General features: G+C 39.4%; 2 protein-coding genes across 3 annotated transcripts; both read left to right on the forward strand.

Annotated features, from left to right (window-relative positions):
- Window positions 1–4,370: 4,370 nt before the first annotated feature.
- Window positions 4,371–12,807, forward strand: TMBIM4 (transmembrane BAX inhibitor motif containing 4). The gene is made up of 7 exons (XM_027741510.2): window positions 4,371–4,479; window positions 6,315–6,423; window positions 7,700–7,805; window positions 9,239–9,272; window positions 10,256–10,373; window positions 10,810–10,855; window positions 11,523–12,807. The coding sequence occupies exons 1-7, from the start codon at window positions 4,386–4,388 to the stop codon at window positions 11,727–11,729; spliced, it is 714 nt and encodes a 237-aa protein (XP_027597311.2). The 5' UTR covers window positions 4,371–4,385; the 3' UTR covers window positions 11,730–12,807.
- A 202-nt stretch (window positions 12,808–13,009) lies between these two features.
- LLPH (LLP homolog, long-term synaptic facilitation factor) lies at window positions 13,010–19,131 on the forward strand. 2 transcript variants are annotated; one of them, XM_027741501.2, is made up of 3 exons: window positions 13,010–13,066; window positions 13,142–13,325; window positions 16,199–19,131. In XM_027741501.2, exons 2-3 carry the CDS (start codon window positions 13,145–13,147, stop codon window positions 16,360–16,362), a joined length of 345 nt encoding a protein of 114 aa, XP_027597302.1. In that variant the 5' UTR covers window positions 13,010–13,066; window positions 13,142–13,144; the 3' UTR covers window positions 16,363–19,131. The 2 variants fall into 2 exon arrangements, with proteins under 2 accessions (XP_027597302.1, XP_027597303.1); XM_027741502.2 differs by lacking the exon at window positions 13,010–13,066 and having other exon boundaries at window positions 13,073–13,325.
- The last annotated feature ends 235 nt before the right edge of the window (window positions 19,132–19,366 follow it).

A 19,366-nucleotide genomic window follows, 5' to 3' on the forward strand; every position in this document is an offset into this window, starting at 1 on the left:
GAGTAGTTAAGGGTTTTATAAGAAGACTCCATATGGCACTCCGAAAATTCAAGCAGCTCTTACTGCTAAATTGAGTCAGAACAAAATAATAGCAAACTCAAACCAGAGTGTGCTTTGATGTTTTGTTCAGAGAAACAAATTCAAGAATGATCCATCTGCTATTTCACAAGGCAGTGCAGCTATTAAATTGGTTCAGTTTGTAACGTTACCTGCATGAAAAAAGAAGAAAAACCCCCTTCATATATAAAGAAAGGAAAAATTACCTATATCTGGGCTGTCATTGTACCACTCCACATTTTCCTAGGATTCAGTCTTATGCATGGAATAAAATGGTAATGCTCTTTTTTAAAACTCTACTGGAATAACAAAGGTGTAATTATAAGCAAAGACAGATTTCAGACTGATCCTGACCTTAAAATATAAAATACCTCAGCTTGTCAAAATAAGATTGCACCTTTGAAAGATATGAGACTTCTATAAATGGACAAACATCTCGAAAGAAGACTTTCAATGCTAGGATTAATTTATTAACTATGAGCAATACTCGATTAACTGCAGAGATATATTTATCCTGAACTCCTTTCTCCAAAAAGAAACATACTCACTCTGACCCTATTCAAAACATCTCACCAAATCGCATGAATCAAACCAACATGTCTGTTCAAGGGCTGTTCATAATCCTTAAAATAAAGGTCTGGGCAGTTAACTTCCACATTGTGCTCCCTGCCAGATAAGCTTGTACTATCCACATCAATGGACTAGTACCTATCACCATCAGATAGCTCTGTTCCTAGGCACAACCCATTTCTTATTGCATGAGGCCTCCAGTGAGTACAAGAACCAAAACTAACCTGGTGTGTCTCATCGACAATGCACAGGGGGGGAAAAAAGAGCCTAATTGAGCTACAATATGGTGAGGTATAATGAAAAAAATATATAATGCAGATGAAAGATGTGGGCTCGAGGAAACCAAAGAAATATTGAAAGAATTTTTTCATTCTGGAATAATGATAGCTTGGCTTCGTGACCTGCTTTCTAAAGGGCAGAGTTGTTCTCATGAAACTATAAGTACTAAGGAAGATAAAATCTCTTCCCTGGATCACTGGATTTGAAAATTCACCAACAGGGATTTTACAGGCACATCTGTCTCTGAGTTTCTTTGTTATTTTCCTGCCCTCATGATGGTTTTGCAGCTACGTACTTTGAAAGATAATTTGGAATAACTTTACAATTACGAGATTGTCTCCACTTCCCATGGAAAACTTCATATTTTGAGTGTGAGGATAATTTCACAGTAACTCATGGAATCATGGAATGGTTTGGGTTGGAAGGACCTTAAAGACACCTAGTTCCAACTCCCCTGCCCTGGGCAGCAATACTTTCCACTAGACCAGGTTGCTCAGAGCCTCATCCAACCTGGCACGCACACTTCCAGGGATAGGGCAGCCACAGCTTCTCTGGGCAACTTGTTCCAGTGCCTCACATCCTCATAGTAAAGAATTTCTCTCCAATATCTAATCTAAACCGACTCTCAGTTCAAAGCCATCACTCCTTGTCCTATCACTACATGCCCCTGTAAAAAGTCTCTCTCTGGCTCTCTTGTAGGTCCCCCCTAGACACTGGAAAGCTGCTATAACTCACATTTCTTCAAATTAAAATTCCTCAGGGTCACACAATAAAATGATCCCTCTAACTTAACTAGCCAGCTATTTTGAAATTGAAAGAACAAAGTTCACCTGGGGATAAATTAACCGTTAATGGCCATGTGGATGCACCCATATAATCAAACTTCTCTGTTTTCCCATGTTGCTTTGCATCTGAACCACGTGTGCTGTGCTGTCCTGAACACAAATTGCCTGGATGTTACCTCTTTGTGGAAAGGCTGGCAGGCAGCCACGGTGCCCCATGTGTGACAGTCCACTCCTGCACACCTCACATTCCAGCAACGCTACAGCGGTTGTGCCTTGTGCATCTGTATGGAGCCATGCAGAGGTCACGGACTTTGCAGTCTGGGAAGAGGAGACCACTTAGTCTTGCCTCAACACAGCCATGGTGATGTGAAGATACACAGGTGTATATCAAAGCAATGCTGAGAGGGGTCACTCTGGGAACACTGCTCAAAGCTGCAGCAAACAAAGGAGCTCTGACACAATGATTTAAAAACAAACCTCTGGAAAGAAGCAGAATCCTGGCAATGCTCCAAGTACCTTTCCCAAGTACCTCTGAGCATGGACTTTTTCCATCCAAGCCACTGATTATGTGTAATGCAGACAAAAGGCACAGAGGAGTTCATGGTCCTTAACCAGGTCTCTAGTGAGAGCGAGCTCCCCATACTGGAGCCCAAACCAGAACCTGGGAAAACAGAAGGCTCTTTCACCCCTGAACACATGCACTCAGAGGGGAAGTGTCTAGCCAGTCCTAAGCCAGTCACTGCGGGACTGCGGTGGTTTCAAATAAAAATAGTGTGATGGAGGTATGTTTATGAAAACATCAAATACAGAAAAGAAAGGCAATGTAAAACATACTTCGCTTTTTATAAGGCATATTTAGCAATTCACTAACTATACCTTCCCAAGTGAGGAATGGAAAATTGCAGACATCGAAAGCACTCAGTCAGGCTCAGTGTTATTAAACCTTCATTCAGTACAGTCACTCCAAAGAACTGCTCACAGCACAGTGCATTCTGTATGCATCTGCAAGTAACAAAAAAAGATCTCAAGACAAGAATGATGCTCTCTTTGGGCATGAAAACCACAGGCTTTATCAGTATCGCAGATGTAAATAATTTTCCATTCCCATCTGCAGCAACTTTGGCAGACTGTGCTTCTCAGTGGTGTTGCTGAGTTATTTTGCTGCTTTGTCTCCTGCTTTTCTGAATAAGCTCATTACTGATTCTTGGTGGCTTATATCAGACTAACATCTTCTACACAGGAGATCGTTGTGTGAAAGTGCAAAGGCTCACATGCCTGTCTCCTGCCATCTCCTATCTCCCAGCCTGTGCCTAAACCCCGGCTAACTATTCCACAGCTTTACCCTGATAACTCTTAAAAGTTCCCAAGTTTCTTCCCTACTGCAGTTTAAGCCATACTTTCTCCACAGCTGGAGAACTGCAATAGCCTTTTATAAAGTATTTGAAGACTACTATTATGTTTGTCTTTCAATCATCTCTAGTCTTAAACTATTTGCAGGAGTCAACTCTGCAGCAATGCTCTGCAATTTTTGGTTTCTCACACAGAAGCAAGGCCATCTCTAAGAGGCATTTTAAAGAAAACTGCGCTGCATGTATTAGGAGAAGGCAATACCAGATGCTTGGCCAGAACTCTGAATGCTTCTTCTGGGAGAACATCAGTGTCGTTCTTCTGCAGAGGCATGCAAAACAAAGCAGACAGCAAAGTTATTTCAAAACAGTTACTATTCAGCAATGCAAAGAATGCATCAGTCTCTAAATTCAGGATTAAAGTTGAAAGATCCTTCTCTGCAGCAACTAAAAATGCAAAATTATGTTAGGAAAACCATAAATACTTCCCCGAATATAAAGTCATGTTCATATTTTTTGTCTCTGCAAATGAGATGTAGTATCTTAAGTCAACTCAGTAGAAAAACTGCTCAAAATTATTTCACCATACAATCATATAATTTATTTCCTTCTCCCTTGAGAAGCTGAGTACAGTTGAGGCCTCTATTTTCCAATTTTTAAAAGCACTTCCTGTCTAATCTCATAAATACATTTCTGATATCGCTTCAGTGTCTTGGCACACTTTAGATAATATTTGCAAGTTAAAAACATAACATACTGCGCTTCCCACCCCACATCCCAAAACCCCAGCTTTTGTGGATTCCTCAGCATGAGCTACCACCTTTGCCAGCTCTTGGGGGGCAATTCCACAAATACAAGGTCCGCTTGTACAAAGTGCTGCGTGACGCCTGAGAAACGTGCACCTTTGGGTTCTGTTGAATTACACCGAGTCTGAAGGACGGGACACAGAACTGGGAGAGAGCCGCGATAAAAGCCTGCTTCGCATTGAAGTTTTATGGAAGTGACTCTCCTCTCTAGTGGGGTACACACTGACAGGGAGCATCACCGTCCGAAGCACCTTTTCATCAGGCGCTGCTGAACGCGGGTACTTGTTTGTAGCTGTGGGCAACTCCAGCTCGCTGGAGCACTCTTTCCGCATGGCAGAGAGATGCGAATCAAAGGTGAAAACCAGCCAAAGGGCGGGTTTGTTTCAGTCCCTGGAACTTCCTTTCCAGACCTAAAACAGCTGCAAGACGCGGGGGCCGAGACGAAGGCGGGCAGCCCCGATCGACGCGCTCGGCCCTCGGCGGGGCGCCCTGCTCGGCGGTGCGGCGCGCGGCTGCGCCTCCCGGAAGCGGCGCGGGCGGCGATGGCGGCGGAGCAGCGGTACCCGCGGGGCTCCATCGAGGATGACTTCAACTACGGCAACAGCGTGGCCGCGGCCAGCCTCCACATCCGCATGGGTACGGGCTGCGCATGACCCCCGCCACAGCCCCCGCTGCCCCCCCGGCTGGGCAGTCGGGGGGTGCCGCGCTCCCAGCAAGTGCCTTTGGGTTACCCCATCGCCTCTGGCCTTGGGCTGAAGGGAGGTTCTGCGCGGTGTTTTAACCTGGGTACAGGTTGTGAGTGTGGAGCCAGGGCGTTACTTAGTCCAGGTTAAACATCAAGGGTGAGGGACTGCGGCCGGCGAAAGGTTTTGTCATCTAAGCGTGAAGGGAGTAGGTCTTCTCATGAGAAGGGGTTAATCCGCTGTAGATTCAGACTTGACTTTGCCCAGAGTGACGGATTTTGAAGCCCAGACATAATACGTGAGGTGCATAGACCCTGGAAAGCTGCACGTCCCTGGAGGTGTTTAGAGAAAGACTGGACGTGGCACTTGGTGCCATGGTCTGCTGGACACGGTGGAGTTCGGTCATAGGTTGGACTCGATGATCTCAGAGGTCTTTTCCAACCTTATTGATTCTGTGACTCATACAGAATCAGTATCAGTGCTAGAATCAGTGTCTGTAGTTATGGAAGTTTAACCATGACACTGAAGGACTTGGATTTCTTCTATGAGGTGATAAAATATTGTCTCTTCTGCTGAAGCACTTGGCGTACCTTGAGTCATATTAATGCCCATGAAATACTGCTTTACTCTTCATGTGCAGGTCTCAAATGCATTGAATAATCTCGTAGGATGTGTCTAATCGTTACTCTTTACTGAAATACTTACAGTGTTAGTGAATGCATTTTGGAATAAAAACAGCTGCATGTTGTGAAATTTTTTATCAGATATTTCTGATAATCAGGAAGCCTTTTCCTATAAAAATACAATTTTTCCTTGTTTGAAAAATTAAGGGGGCAATAGGAGATATGAAAGAGATAATGCCATTAGCAAAATTGCTGATGCATCTAGTAATGTGGGGAGAAAGCTGTGCTAGCTAGGAGGCTACTTCTAGGTTTGTTCAGTTTATCACAATCAAGTAGGCTCCAGTCCATCACGGCTTACAAGTGTATTTAACTTCCTGCTGCAAGCAGCTAATTCAGCTCCTCGTAGTATGCGCTCTTAAACTTGTTTAGGCTGTGCTACCAATGACTGAATCGTTTCTCCCTGTAAGCTTATTCTTCCTTTCACAGCATTTTGCCCAATGGGTTTGATTTCCTCGCATTCCCAATGAGAATCTCTGTATGATATATCTGTATGTCCTGAACTACTCTCCGCTTTCCATAATTCTAGAATTAAGAAGCCTGTTAGCTTAGTTCTGGGATTTTTTTATTTTTTCCTGCAGTCTGTGTCTGTAGATACCCATTCAGTACAGTGCAAGTCGCAAATGATGATAAACAATATTTAACATGGTGGAAGGGCAATCAAATAGATATTACTATAAAAAGTTTTCCTTTTTAAACTTTATGGCAGTTTCTGCCCTCCACAGAACTTCCAAATTAATCTTCCAGCATTTAGGTCCATTATATACCACTAACATGATGGAGAAGGTATGCTGTTAGTATAGTGAGACATAGGTGTACATAGGTTTTTAAATATATCCAAAGTAAATTCCTTGCAAATTTTTTTATATTTCTTTTTATTATCTTGTTATTGGTTAATTAATGTTGTGATAATAAAAATGTAATAAATGTAATGTAAAAATTGTGTCAATTTTTTTAAGGAAAAATGGCTTTTTACAACACTGTTCTGTGCTTTTTCACTATGACTTTCTAATGGTTCCTTATGAAAATGAAAACTTGTATCTGATTTACTGTTGAACTTTCTAAGTGTAACTCAAAAGTGATTTCATTTTTATTTTCCTTATTCTAGCTTTTCTACGGAAAGTCTACAGCATTCTTTCCATTCAAGTTCTATTGACCACAGTCACATCTGCAATTTTTCTGTATTCTGCAGGAGTGCAGGCATTTGTTCATGAAAGGTAAATACTAAAATGAAATGGAGATGTTTAGCATGTGGTAAGTAGAGTTTATGTAGTTTGTTGCTCTGGAACACTTCAGTCTTCCTAATAATTTTTATACCCCTTGTTTTGATTCTGTAATAGAAATGTTGTAACTTGATTAGGAAATAATCTTTCTTCTCTGACATTTTTTGTCTTTGGTTTATTATGGAAATTTTATTATAGTGAAAGTTTATTTTAATCAATGCTTTATTAATAGTGCTTATTTTAGTATTTAGGCTATGCAAACTTATGCATGAGTTGCACAACATCCCAGTTACTGACATTTCTTGGTTTATGGTCTAAGTACTTTCAGAATCTCTTTGGAATGCTGTTGCTTATAGGTAGCTGTCCCAAAAAGCAGAATCATATCTTGTTCCTCTTCTTCCCTCCCCCTATCTTTTGGGTTTTTTCAGGGGTGGTGTTGGTTGGTTGTTTCCCTGAAAACTAGTCTGCTAAAATTCCCGAGGGCTTGCTTCTTTTTGCATCTCAAATGTTCATGATAAAAAAACAAATATCCAAACTGTGGTGAACAGGCCAGGGAAAGGAACAGCTGGGAAAGGAGTCCAGTTTCTGTTTTCTTCCAAGTGCTTTTGCAGATTTGGCTTTTACTTTCACTTCAAAGCCCAAATAAAAAAGGAGGCTGAAACACTATATGAAAATTTCAGTTTCTGTATAAGCTATAGTACATGCAACAGATGTTGTAAAACTACAGTTTTCTACTTGAATCTGATAATTTAAAATTGACCTTCTCACTTAGAACTGTTGTGATTTTTGTCTTTGATGTTGGTCTATTTTTTTCTTGGAGGGCTGCCTGAATGATTTAATGATACTTTCCGGTCAGTACTGATTTTCCTTGGTGCAGTTAGTGCCTGTGTTTGTTGCAGTCAGATGCTTATGAAAAACACTTCCCTGAGTGTGGAGCTCATAATAGGCAAAATATGACATATACTTTAATACTTTTAGTTTCATATAGATGGATTTTCTTCTTTATATGGATTCTTTTCCAGGTAATGGATTCCTGGGTAGTCCTTAGCTTCAGTATGAAAAAGATGTCATTTTTTGTGACTATTTTTAACTGATTATCTGTAATGATATGTTTTAGAACACCTTTATTATAGACTTGCATTACATTTATTTTGGATATCTGTGTCTAGGTGATCACTTAAAAACCTTGGGTTTATATAAACTGTTTTTTAGTCTTCCAAATATTTGAGTTTAATTTTGACTTTTTTTTTTTTTGTATGGAACTTTACAGGCCTGCCTTGCTTTTGATATCTGGGTTTGGATCTTTGGCTATAATTGTGGCACTAACCCTCTACAGACACCAGCACCCTCTTAATTTATACCTGCTGTTTGGATTTGTAAGTATTTATAAATTCAATTTTAATAGTCCCTAGAATATTTTGCATTGTGATGAACTCCATGAAACTAGTGGTAGGTAATTTTTTTTTTCTTGTATTCCTTGAAAGATATCCTATGAAGATCTGATTTTGTCCACAGGTTGTTCCTGGATAGGCTCTAGGTCAGATTTCTCGATGTGTGTAGAAATCTGTGTATCTGCTCTTGTTGTTCTGTTGATGTCAGGCATTTGTCTATGAAACTGCTCAGTAGGAAAGGAGGAGGCATTCCTGTTACCTTATTTGCTTAATGGATGGCCTCCAGCAGAGGCCCAAAGCAGCCCTATGTTTTTATTTCTTCAGTTGTTGTCTTTTTGATGCTAAATTCTGAGCATGTTTCCAGCACAGGCAGGTGAGTCGGAGCTGTCCTTAAATTTCAGTCTCCTGCCTGATTTTGTGAGCTTTTAGATATGGGCTAATGATTTCTCTTGGATATTTTGGATAATGTAGAAATCAATCTTCTGAAGAGTCACAGTAGCTCAATTAGAATTTGATGCTTTAGAAGTTGCCTAAATTGTATTTGTGTAAAATGAAAGACAGCTTTGCTGTATAAGTAATAGATTGCTTAAATGGTGACACAGTTATATGCTTCCTGACTTTTGAACTCTTGCAGGTGAATAAAACATTTAAAAACTTTTAACAAGTGAAGCTGTAACAAGGAGTGATGTAACAGTTTGGCCAAATGTGGTGTGGGAGTTTGTAAAATAACAGTTTAAGTATTACATTATATAGGAATGGAAGAATTCAAATGTCTGTGTGATAAATTGGTTTAAACAAAATATGGGTTAAATATTCTCTTATTTCTGAGCCCTTGGTTCATGACATAGAGAGTTTTCTCATGTTCTATTATGTTGAAACTTAATTTGAAATTATCATTTAGAAAAACTCAGGGTCCATACTAGCCTTCATCCCAGACATTCAAAATGTGTTTTAAAATTAGCTGTTTCAAAACAAGGATTAGTGGGAAAAGGAAGCTGATGCAGAGACTTTATGTTACTGTTAGACAGCTGTCTAACAAGTTATTAAGAGTGTATTAATTGTATAGCTTCTTGAATAGTTTGTAAGAAATGTAATAAGAATGCTGTGTGCTTTGAGTAGAAAATGTAAATGGTATTTTTCTATAGGGGCGGTCTCTCACTCATTTTCAGTTTGTATGTAAACAAGTAACACAAGTTACTTTTTATGAAACACAAGTTCCACACAGTAAGACAGTGTGATTGCCATTTTCTTGTTGAAAACTAGATATGCTTTCATATACAAAGACTTAACAGGAGACCTAATGTAATGTGCTGGGATTATGTAGCAGAATGGGACTCACTGCATGTGAAGTCTCCAAGTAAGTGTTTTGTGGTCTGTTTTTTTTAATGCATGTAATTTTTTGATTTTGCTTTTTGCAGACGTTGCTGGAAGCACTGACAGTTGCCACTACAGGTAAATGGTAGCCATCCTATTGTCTGATTCCATAAAGAATTTGGAAAAGGAATACAGTCTGTTGTATGAATTACCATTAGAGTTTTTTAGATGTGACTAAAATGATCATGAATCCTGTTTGAAAATTTTAATGACAGTGATATGAGTTTAGCAGAAAAACAGGGAATCAAGGGAGAAAACTGGATTCTGATCAAGAACTGAAACTGTACAAGCCTGAAGTGAGAAATGAATTGTGCCATGAATTCTTTCAGTATAGCTATCAATGTTCTTTCCTATAAGGCAGCTGTTAGCAGAGCTGATCTTAAAGTTGAAACATCCCTATCTTTCCCCTCAGTTTCCTCGAAGGGATTTTGAGTTTGGAGAATTCTGTACTTCATGGTTAGGGTTGTGAAATGGGGTGGTGTGTGGACAAATCGTGGCATCACTTTGCATTATAGTTTCCAGTATATGCTGAAACCTCTTCATCGTGGCTTATGACCTGCAAAAAAAAAGTCATTTGGGGAAAAGAAAGATTAAGGAGGAAGGAGGGAAGAGAAAGGTTCCACTCATTTCTGTAACCTTTCTCCTCCTATCCCCTAATCAAAACTTTGAGCCTTTGGAGAGAATTTTGTTTTTTCCCCTTGCTTCAATATCATGAAAAATTCAGATAGCTTTTCCCTTAAGATCTCACTTACCTATGCTTAAAATATTTTTGTTTTGTTTTGGCAGTGTTTTTTTAATTGTAAGTAGGGAAGACCTGTTATTTCCATATAAAGAAGCTACAGCTATCAAGTAACTGTCAAACTCAGTGCAAGGCCCCTGAATCCTATGATCATGAATTTGTAGTGCAAAGACAAGTTCAGCTATAGTTTACTTTTTTCTGTTCACAGTTAAGATTTTTTTTCCTGTCTGTGAAAGTTTAAACTTCTGTTTCCTCAAAAGATAATGTAGCAAATACATGATGTAGTGTTCTTTAATTGACAGATTACTTTTTCTGTTTATAGTTAGTTTCTACGATGTCTCCATCGTCTTGCAAGCCTTTATTCTTACTACTGCTGTATTTCTTGGGTTGACTGCATATACTTTGCAGTCAAAGAGAGACTTCAGCAAGTTTGGAGCAGGGTATGTTGTCATATTGATGATTTTTAGAAAATTCTTTTCTGTTAAGGTTGTTTTTTCTTTCTTAAAGCAAGCTTTGCAGCTATAATAAGGAATACAGGTCAAAAGAACCTGCTTCAAGGGAATGATGAGGGGTTTATTTATCTTAAATTATTAATTTTACACAGTTCTGCTTTTCTGGTAAATTTTTTTCTGTGATTATGATTCTTAAAACCACTAGAAAACTAGTTTACCTGGAGTTTTCACTGAGACAGAAGGCAGCTGTTTCAAATATTTTTTAAAAAATTGAAGTTAGAAAGTAACTTTTGACAACTTTATAAAACTTACTGCTGACACCAATGAACAGTTAGCATCTAAGAAGAGGTTTTGTAAGAAGGGAGGATATTTTAAGTTTAAAAGAAAGTATATTGTTGCTCACAATTTATAATTTTTTTTTCAGACTCTTTGCTTGTTTGTGGATTTTAATCCTCTCAGGTTTCTTGAGGGTAAGATACCTTGTGTTCATGGTTACAAGATATTCACAGAATCACAGAATGATTTGGGTTGGAAGGGACCTTAGAGATCATCTTGTTCCAACCCCACTTGCCATGGGCAGAGACACCTTCCACTAGACTAGGTTGCTCAGAGCCTGACCTTTGATTTGACTTACTTCTGGTAGAACAAAAAGGTTTTGGACAGCTCAGTGTAACTTAAAGAAAATTCCTAAGCAGATTCATGGCTATTCTAGATCACACTGGTGATCTTTTAACCAGTCATTTCCAATTTGGATTTTTGTTGGGTGCTGTTCTTGCCAATAATGAAGGAGTATTTGTGTTGATTGACAAAATTTGTCAGTCGAGATCCACTACTTGATTGAGAGAATGGGAAGGAGATCATCTGGGTTTTAGCTGTATTTTGTTTTTCTAATTGTTAATATCCTGCAGACCAGAGTTTCCGCCCTCTTAGATGTGGAGGCACTTTTACTCAGTTAAAGAGACAGTGACGGGGGAATACATGGAATAAGGACATTGAAATGCCCTCATAATACCGTGTTTGTGTGTACATAACAGTAGGAAGACCGTGTTGTAAGTGTGGCATATCATTATGCATAGTTTTAATATTAAAAAGAAAATGAAATTTACAATTCTTTTTTCATATTTTGTCTGCCTCCAGCTGTTTTTCTATAGTGAGACAATAGAGTTGGTGTTTGCTGCTGCTGGAGCTCTTCTGTTCTGTGGATTTATTATTTACGACACTCACTTGCTGATGCACAAATTGTCCCCTGAAGAGTACATACTGGCTGCAATTAACCTCTACTTGGACATCATCAATCTGTTCTTACACCTGCTGCGTTTACTGGAAACATTTAATAAAAAATAGCCAGAAGTGGTGTGGTTTAACTATAGCGCAATTTGGATGATCTGCAAACTCAGTAGTTCTGTCTTCTAGAGACTGAATCTATATTATTTTTTCATTCCATGAATACTAATTCCTCCTTAGAGGGGAAAAAAAGTCTTTTTATGTAGCTACAGTTCTTCTCTAGACCATGTATTTTATGCAGTTAACATGCTGTCATCATTACAGTCACTTTTTTAATCTCTTAATTTGCACTTGACATAATTAATGATGAAAAAGTTTGCCAACTTCTTATTGCTCCAGAGTAAGCTACAGCTGTTCTGTAGCTGCTGGAAATGTTTCCTTTGGGATTGATCATAAATGTGTGTATCACATAAGGGTAGGCTGAGCTTACCATTGTGCTAAGCTAAATATTACTAAGCTAAATATTTTTCTAGTTTTTGGTTTTGTTATTTGTTTTGTTTAGTTTTTCTTATCTGTCCCTGACAGATACTCTCTTCTTGTTAAGGGCTGTCACTATAGAGCTGTGAGGGTGTTAAGAATGTTCTTAATTTTAGTATTATTTATGGCCTATCTTTCAGTGTCCTGAAAAATCATTTGGAGATAGATTCTGGGATTTTATCAACTTCTGTATGTTAAGGTTAATTGTGTCAATAAAAATTGGAAAGCCTTTTGTCTGTTCTTGCTGCCATGACTGGAGAACTTCAGGGTGCCAAGAATGAACTTTGCAGACCCTTGCTGGCGGGGGAGAGGTGCCGTGACTGTCGCTACTTCCCAAACTATGGAGATCCTGGAAGGGCAGGATTGTAAAAAAAAAATTGTAAAAACAATTTTGAAAGGCTTTCTTACTTCCTATGCAGTGTTGTTACTGCTCTCCTGGCCTGCCAGTGAGACTCAGTGACGAGGCAACGCAGTAATTGGGAAATCATCCGTGTCCTGCCACAAGCTGTGACAAGGTGTGTTTTCCGTGATGGAACGGGACTGATGCTATTGAAGTGCAACTGCGGATTGGTTTGAGCAACTGTGATGCTTTCTCTCTTCTGCCTGATTTAGAAATGCGTGGCAGTACCGAAGAATAAAAGCTCGCTTTTTTTCCCTGTGATGAAGCACGTGTTTATTTGTTCATCCATCCCCACGCCCTCGGCACGCCCCGGTGGTTGGATAAGATCCCGCAGCGCAGCCGACGCGGGGCGCGATGGGGGTACTGCGCGCTCGCTCGGAGAGTTACGGTAGGGCCCGCCTGCCCCGGCCGGCCGGAGGTCGGGGCCGCGCCCAGGGGCGGGACTGACGCGTCATCCTGCGCATGCGCGCGGGCGGCGCGGCCTGGCGCCGGTGTTGGCGGCGGCCTCGTGCGCGGGCAGGTGAGTGGGGGGAGGGCGGTGACGGCGTGTGCGTGCAGCCCCGCGCGCTCACCGCGCCCGCTCCCCTCCGCGCAGGACATGGCCAAGAGCCTCAGGAGCAAATGGAGGAGGAAGATGCGGGCGGAGAAGAGGAAGAAGAACGCGCCCAAGGAGCTGGAGAGGCTGAAGAAGATCTTGGGAACCAACGCGGATGTTGTCATGGAGGAGGTCAAGGAGGTGGCGACCGTGCTGCCCCCCAACAAAGTGCTGGAACAGAGGGGTGAGTTGGGCTCTGGGTGGTTTTTCCTGAAGTCCCCCAGGTGCAGGAACGTCCTGCAGTGTTGTGACTGTTCCTGTGACTTAACGCTGTGGGGATCAGGCGTATGAGTATTACAGGCTGAGAATAGTAAGTTGGAAAACTTTTATCTTTTAACGCTAAAAGATGCTGTTAAAGCACCGAATCTGGTCATTTCGCAACGTTGGCATCCATGTTGCGTGCGGTCACTTGTGGAACAAAGTTATTGACATCTGATTTTTAGTATGTAAAATACGTAATGTATTTTATGGAGATGTACTGTGTAGTACCTTATAGAGAGACATCTGTGAAAACACCAGGTGAGTGAAGATTCATCGCTTAGCAGTTGTTCCAATCACTGCATTATATTTGCTGCTAAACAAGAGGTAGGATATAATTTGCGCCCTAATTTAAGAAGGACACTAAACATATAAACTAAATCTAAAGTAATTTCATAGAAATTTTTATCAAGAATATAGTGGTGTTTTGCTGTTTAAATATACTGTCTCAAAGTAGGGGAAGTACGGAGCTAATTTCGGTTTACTAATTAATGATGCATTGCACGTGGTGCAGGAATGGGTGGTATTTAGGTGTCTACAGATAACGCCATCTTCCTCTTTTTGTCTTAAATAGAAAGTAATCAGTAAAGAAAGTGGGCAGTTACCCAGCAAGTGGAAACAAGGGTTTTAAATAGCTGCATACTGGACAGGAGTCAGAAAGAAGAGAAGCTTTCTCTTCCAAAAACTGAAGTCCAAACTAAATCGTAGTCCTTTTTACTTCTCTAGTTTATGGCACTTAAGATGTTATGATGTTGAAAATGGAAAGAGAATGCTATATAAAACCACCTTCCTAGTTAAGGATAGCTTAAATTATAATATGAATTTTTATCTATGGTTCTGAGTTGTTCTATAATCCAGGTAAAAGTTGTTTTTTAAATGTTGTCAGTCTTCTGATGCTGAATCTGGAGGAAAAATCATTGCTTTAAACCTTCTTTCTGAAGTAAATGCCTGGCTGTCTGTCATTCCTACACCTCCTTCCAGCTCTCCTGGCAACTTCTCTACAAGTGGCCATTGTCACTTGGCTTTTACAGAGAGATAACGGCCTCAGAAATACCCAAGAATATATGTCTTTCACAAACAACTACAAGTTTTGTGAAAATAACGATGTCTTCTTTGAAAGGACTTTTCAGCAGTAAGTGTGGACATAAGGGAGTTTGCATCACCAAGTGTTACAAGTATATATTAGGGACATTTTACTGTGTTACTCTAAGGTATTTTTCACAGCACCCTGTGAATTCCTTCTTTAATTTTTTTTTCAGTCTGTATTGTTAGGAAAAAAATAATGAAAGGTCTGGTTAGCCTTTGGTCAATAGTGGTTTTGTAGCCGTTTTTAAAACTTTGTGGGGATGTACGTATTTTTCAAGATAGTCGTATCTATTGAGTCAGTTCAATAACCAGCCTTTATAGTTTGTTTTTGTTTTGGTCCTTCTCTCTGTCTTTAACCCCTTTGATAGATTTTCTTTATGTCCCTGGACAACTTCTGCTCAGTGGGTTTCTTCCTGTTACTGATTCCTACAGCATCCTTGAGGTTGCAAAATACAATGAAAACATTATGCTGTGTGAACAACTGGTATTTTTTGTCCAAGAGGGTTCATTTAGTTTATGTTGCAGCAGACATTTATTGTGAATGTGCTTTTAATCTGTGTAACAGATTAACCTGTCGTGATAGGACAGGAATTTGAGAAGAAGCTTATGTATGTGCTGCTGGGTTTTTGTTGTTGTGTTATTGGAGGCTGTATCTCCTCTGTCATTTGTTAAGAAGGCCTCGGTGTTTCTCTGATACCCTGTGAGGTTTCTGGAGCTGGAACGTTTTTGCTGCCTGTCCCATGCTGGATCAGTCTTTGGTTCTGCAACTAGGCAGTAGGGCCCTGAGGTGATTCTCTGCTGACTACAAGTATTCGTATCCCAACTTAGGGCTCCCTAAGCACGTCTGTGGTGCATTCCTGTAGACTGTCAGCAATGCTTCAACCATAGAAGCAGCACATTAGCATTTTCCTCATGAGCTTTATCTCCTAACAACATACAGGCACAACGTGATAAAGCTTTGAGTTGCATTCGGATAGTTTGGAAACAAGGTTGAAATGAAATTACAGAGCACAGTTCCAATCAGTACTTAGCAAGGTGTTCCTCTTGCAGCCTTGTTGTTTCACCAAGGCACAATGTTCATGAGGTGTTAGCTAGCTAGGGATGCTGTTTTTGAGAGTGAGCAGGTCATGGGCAGTCTTCCTGATCCTAGAGATTAAGCCTCTCTCTCTGCCTGTAAATATGTTAGACTTGATGTCATACTTGCTCCTTGAGGCAAGTGTGGCATCCCTGGCTCATTGTTTGTACTGTCGTATTTCAGCTTTTTTCTTTATTATTCTCTTTACCTGTCTTCATCTTCCACTCAGATTAATTTAATTTTTTAGAACAGATCTTAAACATTACATCATAAAAAGTGTGTGATTGTGCATATGTTTCAGTAAGCCCATGGCTTCCTGTATGGTTGTGTGTCTCTGTGGTGGAGACCACACACAATATTTTTAGACACAGTATTGGAACAGATGGGAGACTAAAGAATAAGATGCTTTGCCCAGACAAGGGCCTTTAGGGAAAATTCTGCACATTTACTATCAACTGTTGAAGTTCCTGGGCTGCGGTTGCATTGGTTGGGAAAGTGCTTTCTGTATATAAACCCTTCAGCTTTCTATGTATAAATACTGTTGTGTCTAGGGGATATTTTGGGGAATCTAATAACAAAAGAACATCTATGAAGCTGATTCAGGTATTTTACTCACTATAAATACCTTTCATTTTCAGATGACGGCAAAATGGACCTGGATAATAAACGGAACAAAAAAACTCTTCTAGATCAGCATGGCCAGTACCCGATATGGATGAATTCCAGGCAAAGAAAGAAGCTTAAGGCACAGCGTGTTAAAGGGAAAAAAAAATCAAAATTGGCCAAAGGCCTTGTCTGGTAGAATCAGTTTTGTAAGATCGTGAATATTTTACTCAACAAAATAAATTTCCCACGTATTTTGTGCTTGGTCGCTGAGTATAATTTATTGTGTTGAATGGAATTTGAAAAGACTATTAGGCCAGCAGATGATGAAACAAGTATCAACGTGGTGTCTCCTTAACTTAAAAAGCAAGTTGAGTGCCTTTGAGTAGACTAATTGTCTCTGGTTATCTGTTTTCTTGAGGAGGGGAGGGTCTTCATCTTTTATATTGTGAACACCGAAAACAGTAAAGGAAACCCTGAAAATAACTAAACCATATGTTTTGTGTACTGTGGTCTTTGTCAGTGTAACTTCTCTTTTAGTAAATATAACCAAAGGATTCTGTAAACTTGCTGTATCCTTTAAATCCTTCTGTAAAATTACTTCTGTTGCACTGGTTCATTTTGCTTTTAACATCTGGTAATTAGCGAAAATGGACTTTGCACATGTAACCTCAAAAATTTTATGTGCTGAAATCAACACCAAGCCTTCATGAAACTTCTGCAAGTAAAAAGAGTGTCAATCTGACTTTAATTCACTAAGAGAACAAAAAAATATTTCGCTGCTGTCTGCAACAGAAGTATTATAGGACCTAAATAATTGAAAGTAAGACTGATTCTTTGATTATTAAAATTAGAGAACACATATGCACAGAATGGAAATAAAACAGTTTTGTTTAACATCTTTTCCAAGTTTTAGTAAAGTAGACAAGAATTTTTATTTTCATATGTACTTTCAGTAGCCTTTTATGACTCTTAAAATGGTACTCATCTATCATGCTTTATGATGTGTGCATAGGTTAAAATCCTGCATGATTGCATATCAAATGCCATTTACGTGATTAGCTACAGTTAGGTGTATATTACTTGGCAATAACATGCGATGACAGATGGAAGAGTTTGTTGCCCTGAAAGCTTGTGTTTTTAAAATATCTCATTTCAAGGATGGAAATAATTACAGCACTGGTCCTGCAATATGTTGCCTTTTCAAGTACCAGTCATCAGTACAGGGCATAACCTTTGTCCAGCTTTCTCCAAGATGGGATCCACATTGCGTAATTGCCCACAAATTGTGATATGTGTCTGTTGTGATAACTTGGGCATAAGAAAGGAGATCTGTTCTTTTCAAAGTAATTACACTAGGTTGTAGTGTGCTAAAATCAAATAAGAAGAACTCGGTGTGAGAGAAAATTTAGATTTTCTGGAAAAATACAGTGTGTTTATTGTTATTCTTGCTGTTACGGGAAAGGTACTCTGTTGCTCAGGTAAAGAGCTGCACAGGTGTTGGAGGAAATACCAGTGCATCTTCTGTTTTCACATACATTGACAGTTAATGAGACTTGGTAAGATGTATAGATCACGTATTACCAAATTACATGCCATTAATATCCTTATACTTTAAAAATATTTCCATTAAGTTGGTTATAGCCCTGCTAAAAAATAGCTGCTGCTCTCAATTTTTTTTATTTTATTAGATAAATGGGTCTAGATTTTGGTATCAAACTTATCTAAATGATAGCATTTAGATAGGACTACTTTAAAATTGATTCATGCAGAGGAAAGTGTTCATGGATGTGTTTAACCAGGAATGAAATGAACAGTCAAGTTTTATTTCTTTACTATTTTAATGATGTAGGCTTTATTTTGCTTAATACATGTTGTGGGGAATTGTGGAGGGGAGCTTCTTGGGTTTAAATGTGAAAAAAAAATTGTTTAGTTTTTTTCTGTACAGCAAGCACAGTGCTATTTTTAACATGCTTGTTTGTAAATCAGATAACTTCCAAGCAGCTGCCAGTGGGAAAGCAGGCTGATTTTCCTGGAGATAATCAAACTGGCAAAATACTCCTGTTTAAAGGTCTAGCTTCAGAGTCAGTTTATTTTCAGTCTTTAGGTGCACAACCATACTCTGCCTCATTCATCAAGCCTGCCATCGCTGCACTTGCCATACCCTCCCCTCACTCTGTGTGAGTTCTGCCTCTGCTCCTTCCTCCATAAGAGAATATGATTTTCACAACTAAATAGTCTGTTATTTGTGCTTCTATGACCTAGCCCTGATCTTTGTTTTACAGATTTATTAATCTGTTGCTTTTGTGACCAGATAAAAATTTGAATCTCAAGTGAGAGATGGCAGATGCTGCACTGATCTTTTATTTAGCAGTTCCTTCCTTCCTGAAATAGTGCTGGCTGTGTGAGGTATTTCCTTCAATGGCGTCCAGGATAAAGTCAAACGTTCACTTAAACTCCAGATATTTTAAGACATCCTGTTTGATTTTGAGGTGAAATGGAGGATAAGGAAGGAATAAACCCCAGTCTTTACTGGAAGGTAGCTCTTAGTCAATTACCAGTGTATTGTGTACAATGTCACAACTCACTTAGGTGGGGCAGAGCTCTCTATGCCCCACCAAAGATTTTTGAGAGCCTGGTTGGGTGGGATCTGTAATCCAGGTTAAAAGCTTGCTTGTAGACAGAGAGCAGGAACTTGGCTAAATATGCAACACGAATGTAACCTCATGGTTATAGCAGGGAAGTTCTACATTCGGGGGATTTGAACACATATATGGGTACTGCAAGTTTTTATTTGTAATTTGCTTTAGATCTGCTTTGAGCAACTCTGGTTTTTAAATGAAAATATGAAACTTTTAGTTGCCACTGAATATTTGATTCATACTGCTGAATCTAAACCACATTTCTGTTTGAGTTGATGGAAAAAGTAATTCATGTTTCTTTACAATAAAAAATTACTTTAAACGTACTTGATTTTGGCTGAAATACATATGTTAAAAGTCCTTAGAGGGATTTTCAAAGTACTAATTGATCTTCTAAACAGCATTCTAATAATACCATATTTCACTGGTCTTTGTCAAAAAAAATTTCTATAGGTTGAGATTGAGTGAGAAAAGGTTGCAGTAGATTAAAGAAACTGGAGGAAATCTAACTGTATAACTTAAATGGCACTGTAAGTGTTGTGGTTTGGTTGGGTTTTTTAA

This window comes from Pipra filicauda, unplaced genomic scaffold, assembly GCF_003945595.2.
Source record: "Pipra filicauda isolate LSUMZ 115617 unplaced genomic scaffold, ASM394559v2 scaffold93_size3172892_pilon, whole genome shotgun sequence".
In the NCBI taxonomy this organism is placed as follows: Eukaryota; Metazoa; Chordata; class Aves; order Passeriformes; family Pipridae; genus Pipra; species Pipra filicauda.

What these genes read in the sequence shown, in the direction of transcription:
- LLPH (XM_027741501.2), top strand. Translation starts at nt 13,145, where the DNA reads ATGGCCAAGAGCCTCAGGAGCAAATGGAGGAGGAAGATGCGGGCGGAG. An exon ending in CAAAGTGCTGGAACAGAGGG is followed by an intron (nt 13,326 to 16,198) that starts GTGAGTTGGGCT and finishes TTTCATTTTCAG; the next exon opens with ATGACGGCAAAATGGACCTG.
- TMBIM4 (XM_027741510.2), top strand. Translation starts at nt 4,386, where the DNA reads ATGGCGGCGGAGCAGCGGTACCCGCGGGGCTCCATCGAGGATGACTTC. An exon ending in TATACCTGCTGTTTGGATTT is followed by an intron (nt 7,806 to 9,238) that starts GTAAGTATTTAT and finishes TGCTTTTTGCAG; the next exon opens with ACGTTGCTGGAAGCACTGAC. An exon ending in TCCTCTCAGGTTTCTTGAGG is followed by an intron (nt 10,856 to 11,522) that starts GTAAGATACCTT and finishes GTCTGCCTCCAG; the next exon opens with CTGTTTTTCTATAGTGAGAC.